General features: G+C 44.2%; 1 protein-coding gene across 1 annotated transcript in view; it reads left to right on the top strand.

Moving 5' to 3' along the window:
- Positions 1–14,140, top strand: part of NDUFA10 (NADH:ubiquinone oxidoreductase subunit A10) — a 38,753-nt gene extending 24,613 nt beyond the window's left edge. Inside the window, exon 10 of the mRNA XM_054069441.1 lies at positions 13,642–14,140. Within this exon, the coding sequence (XP_053925416.1) occupies positions 13,642–13,710 (69 nt within the window). The 3' untranslated portion in view covers positions 13,711–14,140. The remainder of the gene's footprint in view (positions 1–13,641) is intronic.
- Positions 14,141–17,000: the final 2,860 nt, after the last annotated feature.

Below are 17,000 nucleotides of genomic sequence, written 5' to 3'. Positions count from 1 at the left end.
AGGCTGAGGAGATACGAATGTTACATTGCTTCTCAAAGCTGTTGTTGCTTTAAATAGTGTGTTTCTGTTCGTGGGCATGCATCCAAAGCCTGTTGTGGCCCAGCGCTCTCTTATACCTCATGCAAGGCTCCCACACAGTGTTTTAATTAGCTGCTTGCCTTTCTGGTTCTGGAGACAACGGCTTCCAATGGACTTAGCACTTTGCCCTATCGCTTATTGTTATTTAGTTGGCATGGGGTCCTCTCACACCAAGTGGTGTTTTCGTAAGGCCCAGGAATTATAAATTCTCATTAGAGAGATTGTGGAGCAGATGACTATTAATACTGATTAGCAAACTGAAGTTAGAGGTGATGTTGGATTTTCAAGTTCGATTGAAATTTCTGCCACTGCGTGGTTTTGTTTTCAAGCAGTCACTGAAGTCAAAGGCAGGAAGGTCCATATGAGTTATAAATCATGATTTTTGTAGTTAAAACCGTATAATTTGTATACAGTCTCGTGCTGAAATTAAAATATAAGATACAGGTTTGCGGATTTGTTTGGAAACTCTGAACTACCAATGTTTTCTTCTGGAATACTTGGTTCAGAATTCTCTGTGAATATTCAACATAATTTGTTCCTCCTCAGCTAACCTATGCAGTAGAGAGGCTTCTGGTTTCACGCTGTTCTGCCTCATTTGAGATGTAGTCTCTCCAGCTTGTAAAAGGGGCTAAAGCAAAAGGTTAAAGCAGCAGAAAGCATTTCTGTACTGCTTGAGGTTGTCTAATGGGTTTGAAAACGCCCTGGTCCAAGAAATTGCTGTCAGAAATTTGTGCTTCTTGGTATCACATTTTTAAGTCCAAAACTTCATGCTCAGACTGAGGATTTTTGGAGTCCTTCGCTCCAAGAGACGTCTGTGCGTGTGTAGCACATATTTCAGAAGGATCTGCTGCATGACTTATCGCCAGCATGCAACATCCATCTGTACTGACGGTGTCTTTCTTCCCAGAGATGATAGGGTTTTTTGGCTGAAATGTCACTTTGCCATGGAGCTGGGAATTACTGAGGCTGCCTGACACACAGCTAGATGTGACCTCCGTGCTGCATGCTGGGAACCAGGGGTAATACTTCTGAAAGCCTTTTTTTCCACTAGCTCTACAACAGCACATTCTCCTTTGTGCTGGCAAGGAGCTCACAATGCCCTGGCTCATCACATACCAGGCATCCAGGAAAAATTGTGACTTGCCTTGCAGATGTAGCAAGGATGCTTAGAAGTAGGAATATGAATACCTGGGAGGGAAAGCGGTGCTCTCAGATTGCTCTGCTTGATGCCAGTTAGTTGACAGCAGAAGCTGAGGACTGTCAGTGCTAAAAAAGCCTTGCCAAAATATCATCTCCCTTCTGCAGGCATGCTTTTAGGCCCTGATTCAGGAAAGTACTGTGGAAAGTGATGATGTCCTTTGGAATAAGGAGGAGTTGTACTTTTCATGAAGCATTCTGTTAAATTCAGGCAATACTAGCTACTCTTTCTCTCTTCTGAATACTCTAGGCACTTGTAATCCTTCAAGGTCAGGATGAGGGGACATCTCTAGGGATGGTGCACAATGCAAAAGAAGCTGAGTTTTCCTGCTTCCCCTAAGCTACTGGAAAGGGAAGCACAAAGCCAGCCCCGCTGGCTGTTTTATGTTCTAAGCATTGGGTTCTTTGTGTTGAAACTTTGAAGATCCGTGTTTTTCCCTCCAACTTTGTTTAGCAAATGAAGGTGTGAGTTTCTTTGAAGACAGAGCTTATATTCAGTGGTAACGCAGCATGTGACTAACCAGTGCAGGCAGAAAAAGCGGATGAACTTCTAGACACACAAATCTCGGCTACAAGGTTGCTGGGTCTAAGGAGAGGGAATTGTAAGCCCTTGCTTGGCCCACGTCTGTGCAGGGGTGGTTACAGCTGTGCTACCGCTCTTGCATTTGAAGACGGATAAAGATTTTAGGCTCACATGACTTGTAAGTAAAGGTTTAATTATGATATAATTACAGAACTTTAACTTTTCCTTGTGGGAAAAATGTGCTTTTAAAGTTTGTGTAATGATGTTTACCACAAATACAATGATTTGCATAGGGGATTTTTTCCTCTGCAATCCTATAACTAGTCATAAATCCTTGATTATACCAATAGGCAGGGAACCGCTGTGCTTTTCAGCTGCATGCACACAGTTCGTGCTGTCTAATAATGGTGGCTTTCAGGGATTTGCAAATTCCAGGCAGAAACTGGTTTTTGTTCAAAATATTCGTTAGTCGCAAGCAACTGAGAAGGAGGAGGAAACACTCTTCAGAGCTCAAGATTTTAGTACGTGTGCCTTTCCACAAAATAATGAGGTAGCCACATATAGCTGTGAATGCTAGAAACGTGCTCTTTTTTGTGTATATCCTCTACATTTCTTCTGTAAGCATTCTTTTTGCATGTGAGGAGGTGGCTTTTTGCCGCCTCCTCTTACCAGAAAGTCACCTGGCAGGGTTCAGCCTTTCTGTTTAGGCATTCATAAACTTCTAAAGATGCTTTTCTGGCAAGGGAAAAGTAACCTTTTAGTCAGGTTCTATAGATCGGAGATAAGCATGTTCATTCTTAAGCAACATTATTTTAGGAACTGTCAGACTAGTAAAGACTTGACTACTCTTTCTTTTTTTCTTAACAACTGCTGTATCTCTGCTTTCTTCCAACCACGCGCAATCCCCACGGATAGTGCTCCAAACTCCATGTGTGCCCTGTGAAGCTGGAGCACTTAGACAGATGTGTTTGCAGAGAAGACGAAAACAAATGGTTCTGTTTAATGGAATCAGTGTACTTAAATAATGTACTTATGTACTTCACACTCCCGAATGCTGTTGGCAAGTCCTGCTGAATCTCCTAGGGGTGGTGAAAAAAGGATTCTTTTACGTGCATGCTCTTTTCTGTGTACATAAAAGTGCAGCTGTCTAAGATTCATAGTCAAGCCATCACCTCTGAAAAAAAAAGCTGGAGAGCTTTAAAGTAGTCTTTGCTATTTCTCCCTTCACTACAGATCATAGGGGAATGATGAGTATTTAGTTTGTGTAAATTTTGTGTTTAAAAAGACCAAAAAAATAGTGGGATGCGTATTACAAGGTGTGCCGGAGCCTGGAGTCCAGTGTTTGCTGGTGTTCGCTCAGGGTGACAGCAGAATGCTTAAAACCTCATTTCCTTTCTCATTTCATCAGCCCTAGCAGAAAGCATTTGTGCTGGCTCAGTCACTGCAGCCCTGGTTCATGTAACCCAGGTCGTCTGTTTGTCCAGTGGCTCTCCCCAAACTCTGTAATCACAAGTCTAAGAAATTGTGAAGGAGAAAAGGGCTGTTTTCACTAGTGCGTGGCAAAAACTGTGGCTTGCATCTCATGCTCTAGGATTTGTTTGGTTTTTTTCCCCCATCTTTCTCTGGGGAGGGCAAGATTGTGCAGTGAGAAGAGTATCCTACCCTCTGTGTAGTTTGCTGGGATTCTTTAGTTATGTGTGCTGGTTTGTGTATTAAAGAAAATGACCAAATGCTTGAACACAGCGATTCTTCTTCAGGCAAGACAGACCTAGACACTGAGAAGTTCTTTTTGTACCAAGGCAAATCACATATCAAAATTTTGTATTTTTTGTTAGCCTAACTTAAACAATTAGAAAAAAGGAAATCAGGGATGCATTCCTTACCCTCGAAGCAGACAATGTGTGATGAATTCTTTGAAGAATTTATTCCACACTCTTGAGCGACCTTCAAAGACACTTCCTATCCCAGTACAACCACCAGCTCCAGTGAGTGCATGTGCCTTTGTGTAAGGCATTCTTAGATCAGTTTTAGTTATCTTCCCATGTGAAATGTCCCTTTTCTCTTGCATTGAATTGGTGAGCCACACGCTTCCCTTCCTTTCTTTACCCTCTTATTGCTTTTCCCCACTGTGCATTGGCTATTTGCTGATCCTGGTATACTTCACCCTCCATCCCTTGACTCTTTTTCTTTATGGTTCTCATTGTCCTCCTTCAAACTATCAAATTATGTGATGTCCTTTTCCATGGTGAGGTAAAGTTTGCATGTGTGCTGTATTCATCATGTGAGGAAAGCAGAGGTTCATTTTGCAGTAGTATTGATTCCACTTTGTCCATCCTTGTCTGTCAACTCCCTATTAAGCACAGAGAAAATGAGGGGCTCAGATTTTTCTGCCTAGCATTTAACTCATCAAGAAAGCAAATAAATATGGCACTGAAAGGTAAGAGAAGGCTGTAATTTTCTTTTTCCCCACCCCTCTCTGTTGGTGGAAGACTGCTTCTGAAATACAGGGGTGCTCGCCATGAGGCAAGAAAGCTTGAGCTAATCAAAGACCTAGCTACGGCTGCAAGGTGCAGTCCAGCTCCTGTAACTGTGTCTTTGCAGAGTCCCTTCAGTTTGCTGACCTAGCAGGGGGTTATTTTGTTCCTGGGCTAGTCTTATGCTGGATTGCCAAACTGAACAGGTTTCTGGGATTAGGTGAATACCAGAGCTGTGAAAGGGAAGTGGCAGCAGCCTGTGGCTGGGGTCGGAGGGCTGCCTTCCCACAACAGCTGCACCAGCTCACCTGCCTTGTCAGGCTGCATCTTTGTATCCTGCTCCTTGTCCTCTTCCCTCCTGCTGCAGGACCTGGGAGTGTGAGGCTGCAGTCTTGCATGGTGACAAGTGGGAGAAAAGGCAACATGTTGAAGGGGAAGAGAGTCCCACACTTTTCCCCTAAGTTTTTCATTACTGTTCTTCATTAGGATGCAGCCTTAGGAGGGGAAATCCTCCAGTGCACAATATCTGCCATACCTCCAGTTATTTGGGTAGTAGCAGGGAGACAGCTATAGCACAGCAAGTGATGGGAAGGTGAGCCTCACAACCCATAAAAAGAGAGTATTGTCAGAGCATGTGCTTATAACATGAAGCTTGTAACTAGCCCCAAAGGGAGAGCATTAAGGGAAGATTTTCTGCAGGTTGATGTGGCCCAAACTGTATTTGAAGTGCAGCCCTGACCCTTCCTGGCATCTGTGGTTGCAGGGGACTGAAGGTGGCAAATGAGGAAGTTAGGAAGTCTTTTAGCTTTCCCATCTCCTCTGAGAGTGCAGAGCGCTCCTGGCTTACACTCACGTCTTCAATTTAAAATAACTTCAACTGTAAAAGAAATATTTGAGCTTTCAGGAAGCTGGAGTCACAGGGAGTGTTCGTGTCAAAATGATATTTTGAGGCTTAGTGTGGGGATACTGTGTGGTGGTGTCCTCAACATCTTGGCCTTTGACTGCAGATTTTGGGTTACAAGAAAAGCTACAGGCTTCTAAAAAAACCGCTTTGACCAGTTCTAGTTGTATGCACAGAGGAAATTACCCTTGTGTACACATGAAGTACAACTGTTGAAGTGAGCTTTAGATGAGCAATGAGTTGCCTTCCCTGGTACTCCTGCTTTTGCTGAAGCAGGGAAGTTAGGATATCTTTGTTCTCCATGTTTTGCTTGTTACAATAGTGCCTGTCTTTGATACCATCTTCTGTTTTTTCTCTCTTGCCATTTTTTCTTGGCTGAAGTTTTCATTTTTTTAGGATCAAGGTCTGCCTTCCTAAATTCTTATTTTAATGGAGGTGTTTGACAGCAGTAATGCTAAGCCCTGTCTGCTATTGAATCCAGGCAGGAATGAAAACAGGCACATAATAAATTAGGAAAGGCTTAATGTAAGTTTCTTTTCTGTTTTATCTCTGCAAAAATATTTTTAGCCCTTTCCAAATTTACAAGATGTTGACTAGCTAAATGTCAATAAGAGCAGAAGAATCTGGAGAATAACTAAAACCTAGGAATGATGAAGTTGTTCCCGAAGGGTGCCTGGAAAGGGATGGGAATAGGCCTGTGATTTCCTTCTCTTCCCACTCTTTCTCCATTCTTGTATGTGCAGAAAGAGTGTGAGAGCAGCCCTTATGCTTTAGAAATGTGTAGCTTCTCTACCTTGCTTCCCTTGAAAAATGTCATGGGAAGTTGGCAGGGATATCTATCCTAGATATGGGGTGAAGGAACCTGAGAGACTTTGGGACTGTCTCAAATCTTGGTTTTGGTAGTTGCATCTGTTTTGTTTTAGATGACAGACCATGCTGTCCCAGGCGCTGGGTACCTGTGTAAATCACAAAGACAGTAGAATTCCACTGACATTAAAATAATCCATTTCCAACTTGACAGTCTGGCTGTATGAAAAACACCACTTTTTTATGTGGGAGCACATTGTTGCTCTCCCAAACCCCTCTTAATTCCACACTTACGTGGGAATGTGAATCCAGGGTAGACCTCTATTAAATAAATAAAAAAAAAAAAATTACAACCCCCCCAAGGAAAATAGCTTGGAAGAAAGCTCCTTTGTTAGTGATTAAGTGGAGAAAAGTTGCAGGTGAACTGCTCCCACTCCACTTTTCTGCATCTACTAGGAAACTTTAATTGGAAAAAAACCCAGCCCTCTGAGGACGGTTTCATTGTAGTATCTGATATTGAAAATCATGCTCTAGATCAGGAAAAGGCTTTGACAAATCATTGTGAAGGCTTCTTGGATCTATTTCTGGCTCGCCCTGCTTTGGTCTGGATTCACAGGGATAGCATCTCCATGGGTCTTAAACCATGGAATAATGTCAGTTTGAGGTGCTTAACTGGGCTTGTGTTGGGGTGCAGCTTTGGTTCAGATGGCATTAGTGAATGGGCTTCCTTGTTTCCTGATAGCATTTTTATATGGAGAAGTTCTTTTGGGCTTTCTTAATGTAGAACTGTTGTTCCTAAGGCCCACTGCTGCCTTGAGTACTGGAAGCATAGGAAAGCTGTGGAAGAGGCTTTTTGTGTTTTACCTGTCCAGTTAGAAAAGCAGTCCTACAGTCAATAGGACTTTATCCAGCTTGGATATGGTTCCTTGGCTTTCCCCTGAGGCAGGTTTGTACTCTGTGGTGGATAACTGGCATTTCTAATGTATTTGCTAAGCAAAACCAGAGTAGGTGGTGGTCTGCTCTGTGGGGAGTGGTGACTGGGGCAAGCAGGCACTGCAGAGAAAACCTGCAACGAAATATTTAGCTAAACTCTGCTTGTTTATTCTTGACTGTCCTGCAAGAGCAAGGCTGGAGACAGGCATTAGAATGTTTATGGTGTTTGCAGTTCTTCAAACTGCGAGTCAGAAATTCATGTCTACAAATTGGCTTCTGCTTACGCTCACTGGTGGTGTTTGAAATAAAAAATACTTTGGCAGAAAAATGCTGTCTCCTCTGTTTGGATACTTCTCTTTCTAAAAGCTTTCTACTGTCTTGTCTACCCTTTTTAATCAATGAAAGAAGGGTGGGACAAGATTTGCTGAATAGTTTTAACAAACTGGAGTTAGTTTAACCTTAATTCAGTAAAGCTTTTGAGTGTTGTTATGAAAGCTATAATCATAGAATCGTAGAATGGTTTGGGTTGGAAGGGACCCCAAGGCCCATTCAGTTCCAACCTCTCTGCCATGGGCAGGGACACCTCCCACTGGATCGGGGTGCTCAGAGCCTCATCCAACCTGGCCTTGAACACTTCCAGGGATGGGGCAGCCACCGTTTCTCTGGGCAGTCTGGGCCAGGGCCTCGGCCTCACCACCTTCACAGTAAACAATTTCTTCCTAATATTTTATCTAAATCTCCCCTCTTTCAGCTTAGAACCATTCTCCCTCATCCTGTACTTGCACTCCCTGATAAAAAGAACCTTCCTGGCTATCCTGCAACCCCTTTCAGTACTACAAGACTGCTGTAAGGTCTCCCTGGAGCCTTCTTGTCTCCAGGCTGAACAACCCCAACTCTCTCAGCCTGTCCTTGTGTGGGAAGTGCTCCAGCTCTCAGATCGTCATTGTGGAATTGCAGGAGTTGAGCTCTAAACAAACGTGTACCCATGCCTGTCCTTTGGAAACCAAACCACGAACACCTAGAATGGGTATTGAGGGACTATTACATCCCCTCCCCATTTTATCTGTTGTCCTGAAACATGGGAACCAAACCTTTCCTGAATACAGATACCTTATGAAGCCACACATTTCTGTGTTCTCTACAAGTTTTGCTGTCCCAACAACAAACACTGACAATAAACTTCTGGAAGTAAGTATTTCTACTCGAAAAAGCAGTAGTTTTCGCTGACAGTAATGGTGGAAGGTGCTATTGTTAGGCTTGTTATAAACAGCCACTAAATGAAAAAATTTGGATATTGATGAAGGAGCCCATGCTTGCAGAGCAGTGGCTCTGGTTTTGAATGCTCTTTGATCAGCGCTGCTCAACACATGCCATTTATAGGTCTATTTTAGCTGTGAAGCCCAGCCATTAGCAGAAAGTAGTACAGGAATAGAAAGGAAAAATGGTAGTTCTTTTTGCTCCTGAAATGCTGGTAAACAAGACAGACTCTAACCTTGTGGATGTAGACCTTTTTGGATTGTTAAAACTCTCTGGAGTTCTACCTGTACATGTCTGGTTTGAAATGATTTTGAGAAGCTATGAAACGCAGCGTATATCATGAACAGCTGGCTGAAGCCGTTTGTTGCTACTCTGCAGCCTGTACCACTTTATAGGGCTTTTCATCATGTTTATAGCTTTGACAGACACTTCTGTGGCAGAGTTCTTAATTTAACTGATGAGATGATCTTGTTTTCATCTTTTTACCGATGCTCTTTTAAAGTTGAGCAGTTTCATTCTTTTGAGCTGGCTCTACCTTTCGGTACAGCTCGTTTCATTAGTTTCATGCTCTGTGTGGTGGATTTTATTGCATACTTCTTGAGATAATCCCTGCTGCCAACTTTTAAGTTCTGCACAGTGTAATGCAGCAGACCAGGGCTAGATTCTCCACATTATTCATTTCCGCTGAATGGAAAAATCTGTTTCTTGGCAGTGACTTTGCAGGAGCTCACGTTTCCCTCCTGCTGCAGGGGCGTGTGTGAGCTGTTGAGCTTGTCTAGTGGGATCTCTGTTCCCATTTGCTTGGCCAGTGCTGCTTCAGTTGTAAGTTTTTGAGGGCAGAGACTTAATTCTCTTGTGGCAAAGTCTGTGTCTAGATGGCTGCTGTGATAATGACACTATTTTTCTTTCTTTTCCTGGGAAAGATGGTTCAGCTTTAGATCAACTGCGTTCTCTGCCTCTCGGTGCTGGACAAACCTGTTAGTGGCTCCATAAGTCTCTTTGGGTGATGGCAGTGCCAGATTGAAGAGACTTTGAAGGGATTTCTTTGACCATGTATGCTACTGCTTTTACTCACTTGGGGAAATGTGTTGTTAATAATTAATCATGGATAATAAGATGCACTAATGTTATTTTTAATGTGGCCATTGAGTCACGCCTTTTCTTTGCTCTCGCTCAAGTGTAATGTAAAGGTAACGTGAGAAGTGTTCTGTGAACGTACCAGTCACTCGCAAATGTTGTGGCCTTGCTGATTTTCATTATAATTCTGACTGGGAAACTTAGTCATAGGGCACAAGTCTCATGGGAAATGTGAGTCTCTTCCAAGTAGTTGCTTGCTTCCCCATCAAGACCCTCTAAATTTTGTGTCAGCAGTATCCTTCAGCAAGGAGTCCTTCAAGCCATTGGCATCATTTGATGGCACCTGTATCTTGTACTGGAAGACATGGTGAATCTTCAGTGTCTCTCTCTGTTCTCTCTGCTACTGGCAAGTTATGCAGAGTTTTGTTCTGTCTGCCTTCCATTATCTCTCTTCTAGGCTGGGAAGTTTACCTTTTCTGGCTGCTTCACCAGCAGCCTCAGGGCTGGCTGCTTGCTCCCATCCCTGCCTGTGTGCTGGCTAAGCAGCTGTGGGCAAAACAGGCTGGGAGCTTCAGCTGGGTGCAGTTTGAAGCACCAGCTTAACTGTTTGTTGTCACCAAAAAAAGCGCATCCTACCACCTGTGCTGCATCCCCCGATCTGTCCTGATGCTCCTATACTCTTCTTTGCAGTGCTTTGTATGTGTTTGGCTGACTGAGCTTGTAGAGCCACCAAAAACTAACCTGGCCAGAAGGAGTGAATGGCTTCTCACTGAGCAGAGGGGGGGTGATGGAGCTCATGGACTGATCCTGCATAGCTGTGGAGCTGGCTTGGCCTGTGCAGCAGAGATGAGAGGATGGGTACTGTAGGACATCTTCTTGCTGGCATCGTGCTGTTCGGTCCATTCAGCCATCCTGTGCGATGTCACTGCAACATTTTTCATTTGGCTGTTTTTATTCCAGGCCCCTCGGGACACTGAGCAAATGCTTTTTCTGGCAGGAGGGGAGGCAGGGGACCACAAGAACAAGAATGACTCCTGTTCCAGGGTTTTTCCAAAAGCTCAATAAGTGCTAAGAGATCATCTGCTCCTTCCCCTCTGGGACAGACCCACCTTGGTCCTAGTTGTGGAGCTTGCTTACAGGCATGGCTGTAAAAAGTGAGCTTTGAAGAGCCAGCTCTTGGGAAGTCATCCATGTTACTTGTACCTGGTGCAGACAGGGTGCAGAGCATGAATGCACATCATTCTGCTTGCTGTGTAACACAGGATTTGTTTACTGTGCCTTGCTCTTCCCAGTTTTTTTGGCTATTTGGAAAGATTGGCTGTAACATATCCCAAAACTCGAGTGCTTTTGCCAGGGCCCACTGTGAATGATGGAATATGGATGAATACTTATTATAAAATTTGCTTTGATGTATTGCATGTCTTTAACTAAAGGCACATGGGGGATTTGTTTTGGACAATGAATTTGGATTCTGTTGGAATTGATATTGTATCTTTTAAAGAGGGCAGATTTACCCAGAAACAAAACTGTAAACTGCTGTGTTTTCCCAGAGAGCTCCTGTTGCTTTAATAATCTAGTTATCTGGGAATCTCTTGAAGTATCAAAGGGCCAATTACGTGCTGCCTGGAGAGGACCAGGGAGAGCTGGTTTTGTGCTAGAATTAATAGATACAGGCTGGTCACAGCAGGTCTTATGTCCTCCCTAGCTCACCACTGTCAATTTGTGGGGCAGAGATAATCATCATTTATTTTCATCTCACATCTCCTCTTTGCTCAGCAGGAGTAACCCTTAACAGGACTGCATGGTTTCTTCTGATATTTAGACAAGACATTAAAGACAACATTAAATGAAATACTTTAGGAAAAACTGATCAAGAATGGCTTGTGGTGGCTTGTGACAAGGTGGGATGGGCAGCAGCTCACAAAGGAAGTAGAGTTCTTCTGCGAGTTTGATGTTTTAGGGGAAGAAGCATCTTGTTTTCTGACTTCAAAAGAAAAAAAGCCAGCACCCCACCTTCCTCAAAACAACAGGCTTTATCCCAGATTAAATAGCTGGTTTTGTGGCCTGGGTGTATATTTCATCAAGACTGGGCCTTGCTTCTCTCTGCAGGGGCAGCTCTCATACAGGACGTTTATGGGTTTTTAAAAAGAAAAATCACAGGGACAAGTCAGGGGTCCTGTGTGAAACCAGCATTTGTGTGGAGATGAGCAGATGATCTGTGCTTAATTGTTTGTAAAAGCTGCCAGCGGAGAGCTTATTTTTAAAGGCAGGGTTTTATTATAGCACCTCTGCTTGCTGCAGGCTTTCTCACAAAACTCATTGGCTTTTTCATGGTGATTTGCTTCTGAATTCCAGTGCTGTATCTAAAGATGAATGCTGTGTTTTGTCTCTCTCTCATTCCTGGGGATAGGAATAGTGATTCTGGAGACAGATTCTACCGTTGGAGCTAGAACCTAACCATCTCTGGCATTCCAGGCCTTGGTTGGTACTTTCTGAAGTAGACTGCTTTAATACTCAAGGCACTGGGGCTGAAAAGTGTCTACATCTCTTTCCTCCATTGGATCACTCACTTCAGAGTAATTGCAAAGCAGCTACTTTATGCGCTGATCCTGTACCCATGGCTCAGTTATCGAGTGGGTACAGAGCCTGATTTATGTTTATTCAGGCTGAAACTGCATTAAAAATTGTGTATTGCTTTTGCAAAGCAAGTTGTGAGGAGATGATTCTGATGACAGTGTTGTTGGCGTGCTTGTGGCGAGTCTTCTGTCACATCAGCCTGCTTTCGGTGACCCAGTGCAGCCTCCTTTGCCTGGACTAGCGCTTTCCTCGCCTGCAGAGAGAGCACGTACACTGTGTGAGAGGAGTTTGCTATTTTAACTGTACTGGCAGGATTTCTCTTGTAGTCCTGCGTGCTGCATCTGTAATAGCTTAAAATGGCTGCTACTTAAACAGCCTCTTTTTCCCAGATCTGTAAAGCTGAAGGCAGAATGGGTTGGCTGCTGTATTTTTGTGTCTGTGATGCTGCCTGTGCGCTTTTGTAATGTGGCTGCACGTGGCAGCGGGCTGTGAAGGCCAGGCTTGGCTTTGCGTCCCAATGCATGACTGTAGGCTCTCTTCTTCCTGAGCCCTCATGCGAGGCTTTGCCTGTGGGACATTGGACTGGCTGGACCACTAGGAAGCAGGGGTATGTGTACTTCAGTCTTACACATCCTTTCACAAACTCAGAGCTACCAGATCCTCAGCTGTAGGTCTAGGCATGACTTCAATTTTCCAAATGCCAAAGCTCTGTTTAGGTTACTGCTGTTGACCTCCGTTTGCTCTCGTCTCTGTGATAGTTTGCGTTTCCTCCCTGGTTGAGGGCACAGACCCTCCAGCTTTCCTCCTGCATCCGATGTCTGCCTGCCAGTGTTCCAGTCCATCCAGCCTTTCCTCCTGTGATGTGTTTTCTTGGTTCACTGGGCTTGAACCGCTCCTTTGTGATCTTCTTGTGACCAGTACAACCAAACCAGGCTCTTGAGATCCTGTCAGAAGGAAAGGTGTCCTGCTGCGGTCCTCAGCCCTCTCCTGTTTCATGTGCATTGATGTGCAATGAACTGTTTGAAGAGGTGACTGTGTGGCAGCACCGTGGTTCCTTGAGCCCTGGTTTGGGAACCAAACAGAAAGGTTGCTTAGGCTAAGCCCACCTGGTCTGAGCTGCCTAGGTTGCTCCTGGCAGCACTAGGGGGCTGTACAGAAGGGTCGGTGAGGTTCAGAGGCAGCATGTGAAGGCTCAGGCCCAGTGGTGTTGGTAAAATGTGAGGAAGGGGGTTCAAGAAACTGATTTTTCCCCATGGGTGGTGGTTTCTGGCTTTGCTTATGAAGACAGGCAGACACTGCTTTGGCTTTAATGAAGTTCAGTTCTTGAAGGCTAAATGTACAATTTCGTTTGAATGGTTTAATTTAATGTAGTAATTAACTCAGTATTTCTTGCATGAAATATTTCATGTATTCAATAATGTGTGCCTATTTTAGCATGAGATTTGACTTGACTGATTCAGTCTCTTTATTCCGTGCTACGGGTACAGGAGTCTTCTCTTACTAAAACTGGGAACAAGGGTGTGTAGGGGGGAAGAGTTGTATGAACCCAGGTGGAATATGCTGTTGTGCTGATTAGATTATTGGCCTAGTTTTTATATATCCTATGGCATAGTGGTTTCTGTGGATCCCCCTTTGGCTGCACATCTCAGTTTTTTCAAAAGGATCGATTTTTCTATAAGTTTTAATCATTATGTTGTAAAAAACATATTTAATGCTGCACTTCTGCAGATACCATGAGGCACTTCATAACGAATCTAAAAATTTCTGCGAAGAGTGAAAAGAGAAATGTTTCTTATTGACCTTTCTGCTTTCTCTAGCTTCCTGGTCGCAATTTTAGGACAGGCTACAATGCTGATGTTGGTGACAAGTGGATCTGGCTGAAGTGAGTCCTGTTCCTTTGGGAGCCCTAACCACGATGGACCACAGAACTTGAGTGAAGAAGAAGCCAAGTCAGCGTGCCTGCTCGGCGTCGGTTGTGTAGCATGAATAAAATGCTGGTGAAACCATTGAAGAGGAACAGGCTCTTAGAAGGGAAATCACTTTGTTTTGGTTTGTTCTTCCCTGATGAATTCAGGTTGCTTTGTCTCTGGATGTCAGACTGTCATTGTGTGATAGCAAAGTTGTCTGGTATTACAGGGGCAGGTTTAAGATCAATGCTGAACTTTCTCTTCATTAAGACTGTGGCATAGTATTATACAGGATTATTGTTGTTTTGCTGAATCAAGAGAAATTAAACCTGTATCCTCCTGGCTCTCACAATGTTAATTTCTCGCTCTGTTGTGCGTGGTATTTTATTAGGTTCATTAGCAGAGTGCATTTGCTAAAAACCCATGCTTGCATTATGTTCTCAAGGCCTATACTGGGCATCAGCATCAAAGCAGGCAAGCATAAAAAAGTTCATTGGGAGAAGAAAATAAGTGTTGATCTCAATTGAAACAGCAAAATATCTGTGCTTAAAAGTATAAAGTATTCAAGCTGATTGCCAGCAGTTGTACTCATAGCTTCTTCCTTTGATGGGCACTATAGAACAGAGTGTTTGTTGGGTGTAAAAAACAAATGTAATTATTATTTTTGCAAGTCCCTGAAAGTCCAAGTTGGAGTTCTTTTTAAAGAAATGATTCATTTGGTGTTATTTAGTCACAGAAATGAGGCACCTTGGCATTGGTTCAAGCAACACTGTCCAGATTTAGTCTGCAGTAATTCTGCATTTCCAGCAAGGGGCTAACTACTTCAATCACACAGTAAAAGTGCTGCCAGGCATTCCAGTATTCAGGGCAGTGCCTTTGAATTAAGCAGCCAAGTCTTGCCCATGCCCCTTCCTGTATCAAAAGTAGTGTGAAAAGACTCCTTTAACAAGATCCTTGGGGGCCTGGGTAGATACTGAAATAATGAATGGGGGGATAGAAATGTGGCTCTTCTCACTGATCTCTTGGCTCTTTGTTTCTGTGCTTTATGGCTTTATAGAGCTTCACTTCTCTGATTCCAAAAGGACTGACTCTGCTTTGCTGATGCAGCTGGTGGCTTCACAATGATATGTGAGCACTGGGGTGCAAGGCCAGCTCCTTCCCTTGGATTCATGTGCAACGCAGCAGGACTGGTGTAGTCAGTCCTGCGAGGCTGTGCATTTTTTGAACCGTTGCAAGATCTTTGTGTGTTTTTTGCCTTCCACAGGCTGGTTATCAGGACGCTGGACCTATGCATGTTGAAGCTCAACTGTGTGCTTCCTTGTCACATGTCTCCCTTGGGAAGGTGCATCTTGGTGCTCTCATGCGTGAGGACCTGCCAGCTTGAGCCTCTGTTGTCTTCTCCTGTGCAGTGAGATGCTGAGCAGTTAAAGTAGCTTTTCTTTACCTTTCTGGAGTAAGCTCTCACAGCTGGCAGTGAGTAATGAGTGTGGAGATGAAAAGAACACCTGCTGTGGCTTTAGGTTCCTTTTGGAGTAGTCCAGATCTGTTTCTACAGGTGTCCTCCGTCTCAGCATTGTTGTGTTCTCCAGGTGCTGTAATTCACTTGGCAATGTGCATGTGACCTGATGTTGGATCTTCTTGAACTGCATTTTGGGCACTGTGTGGTGCTGGTGAAGCTGCTGTGTTCGGCTTCGCCATAGTGAGGCACGGTGGGGTGCAGAGCATTTCTAAGAGCCTCCTCTGCCTGCTCCAGCAGCATGGTGAGAGCAGAGCTGAGCTTTGGATGTAAAGGAGTCAAACTCCAGACAGGAAAAGCAGTGTTGGCTTGTATGACAAGCAGTATGGTGTGACAAAATGCGTGTTGAGCATACTTTTTTATCCTGGTTTTAACTCTGCTTTAAAAGTAAAACTGTTTATAAACTAAATTTGTGAAGGAAATAACTTTCTCTCCCCTTGCTGTAGGAAGGAGCGTTAGCTGTGTTTTTCTCTTTCCTCCTTCCCACTCCCAACACCTCAAAAAAACAGTTCTTAGCAAACCAGCTGTAAAGATATTGGCTTTTGAAGCCTATGCTGTGCCAGTTGGATGAATCTATCTCCAATTCTTTATTAGATTGGAAAAGTGAAAATGGCTCAAGTTCTCTCTGTGCTTCTGTGTAGGTGCACATGTGATATCATCTGCAGTCTGTCCTCTTATCCTGAGTTCCTATTGCCTATGTTAATGCATGGGGAAGTTTGCCTCTTGCCTGTCATGCCTGTGCTTGATTCCACCTGCATTACAAAGACAGATTCACCGGGAACAATGGTGGTTCATTTATATTCACCAGCCACCTTTTCTGGGCAGACCCACCAGGTTTCCCAGTGCTTGCCGTTGTTTAGTCCAGTACTCCAGTGACTAATTTCCCCCTTGGGTTCACTATGCAGTTGCACAAGAGGGATGAAAAGGAAGAGGAGGTGGGAATGATACGCTGCAGCCTCTGATGAGGTGGTGAAGCTTTTCTCCCAGCCCCAAGAAGCTGTGATTTCATGCCAACGCCTGTCCCGCTTTAAAAACTCTGCTTACCACATTTCAGATTTGGTCTCTACCATCTCCCTCTGGCCTCTGTGGTGGTTGACTGGTGAGTTTTTGTGCTGTCCCACCATCCCCATTGGTAGCGTTCTTATCAGCTGAGTGACAACTGAAGCCATCTGTGGTCTGACAAAGGTCGCCCTCTCTGCTGAAGGTACCTGTGTCGAAGCCTCCTTGCGCTTTGCACTTCAGCTTGAAGTATTAACTCTTCACCTGCCCCTACCCACTTTGTGTCCTTCAGCAGTGGCGTTTGGCCCAGGGCTACAGTCAGAATCATAGAATGGTTTGGGTTGGAAAGGACCTTAAAGATGATCCAGTTCCAACCCCCCCTGCCATGGGCAGGGACACCCCCCACAGGATCAGGCTGCTCAAGGCCCCATCCAACCTAGCCTTGAATACTTCCAGGGAGGAGGCATCCACAACTTCCCTGGGCAACCTGTGCCAGTGTTTCACTACCCTCACCATGAGAGACTCAGAGGTCCACTGAGTTTCTTCTTCCTTTTCCTCCTTCAAGATGTCACTTTGATGTTTTAATAGCGGTGAGGTTTGGACGTTAACCGTGCTTCTTCAGTTCTGTGAAAGGAAAGAGCTGCTGCAGTGAAAGAGAGGATGCGTGTTGCCGTGCCCTCTACCACAGGCAGAGATTGAAATTAATCCCTTCTGTGGAAGAGCTTGCTGAGCAAGTGTAATTTAGGTGCACAAC

The sequence above is a fragment of the Cuculus canorus genome, chromosome 6, assembly GCF_017976375.1.
Source record: "Cuculus canorus isolate bCucCan1 chromosome 6, bCucCan1.pri, whole genome shotgun sequence".
Taxonomy (NCBI): Eukaryota; Metazoa; Chordata; class Aves; order Cuculiformes; family Cuculidae; genus Cuculus; species Cuculus canorus.
Note: the sequence above shows the minus strand (reverse complement) of the source record. Positions and strands in the feature narration are given on the sequence as shown.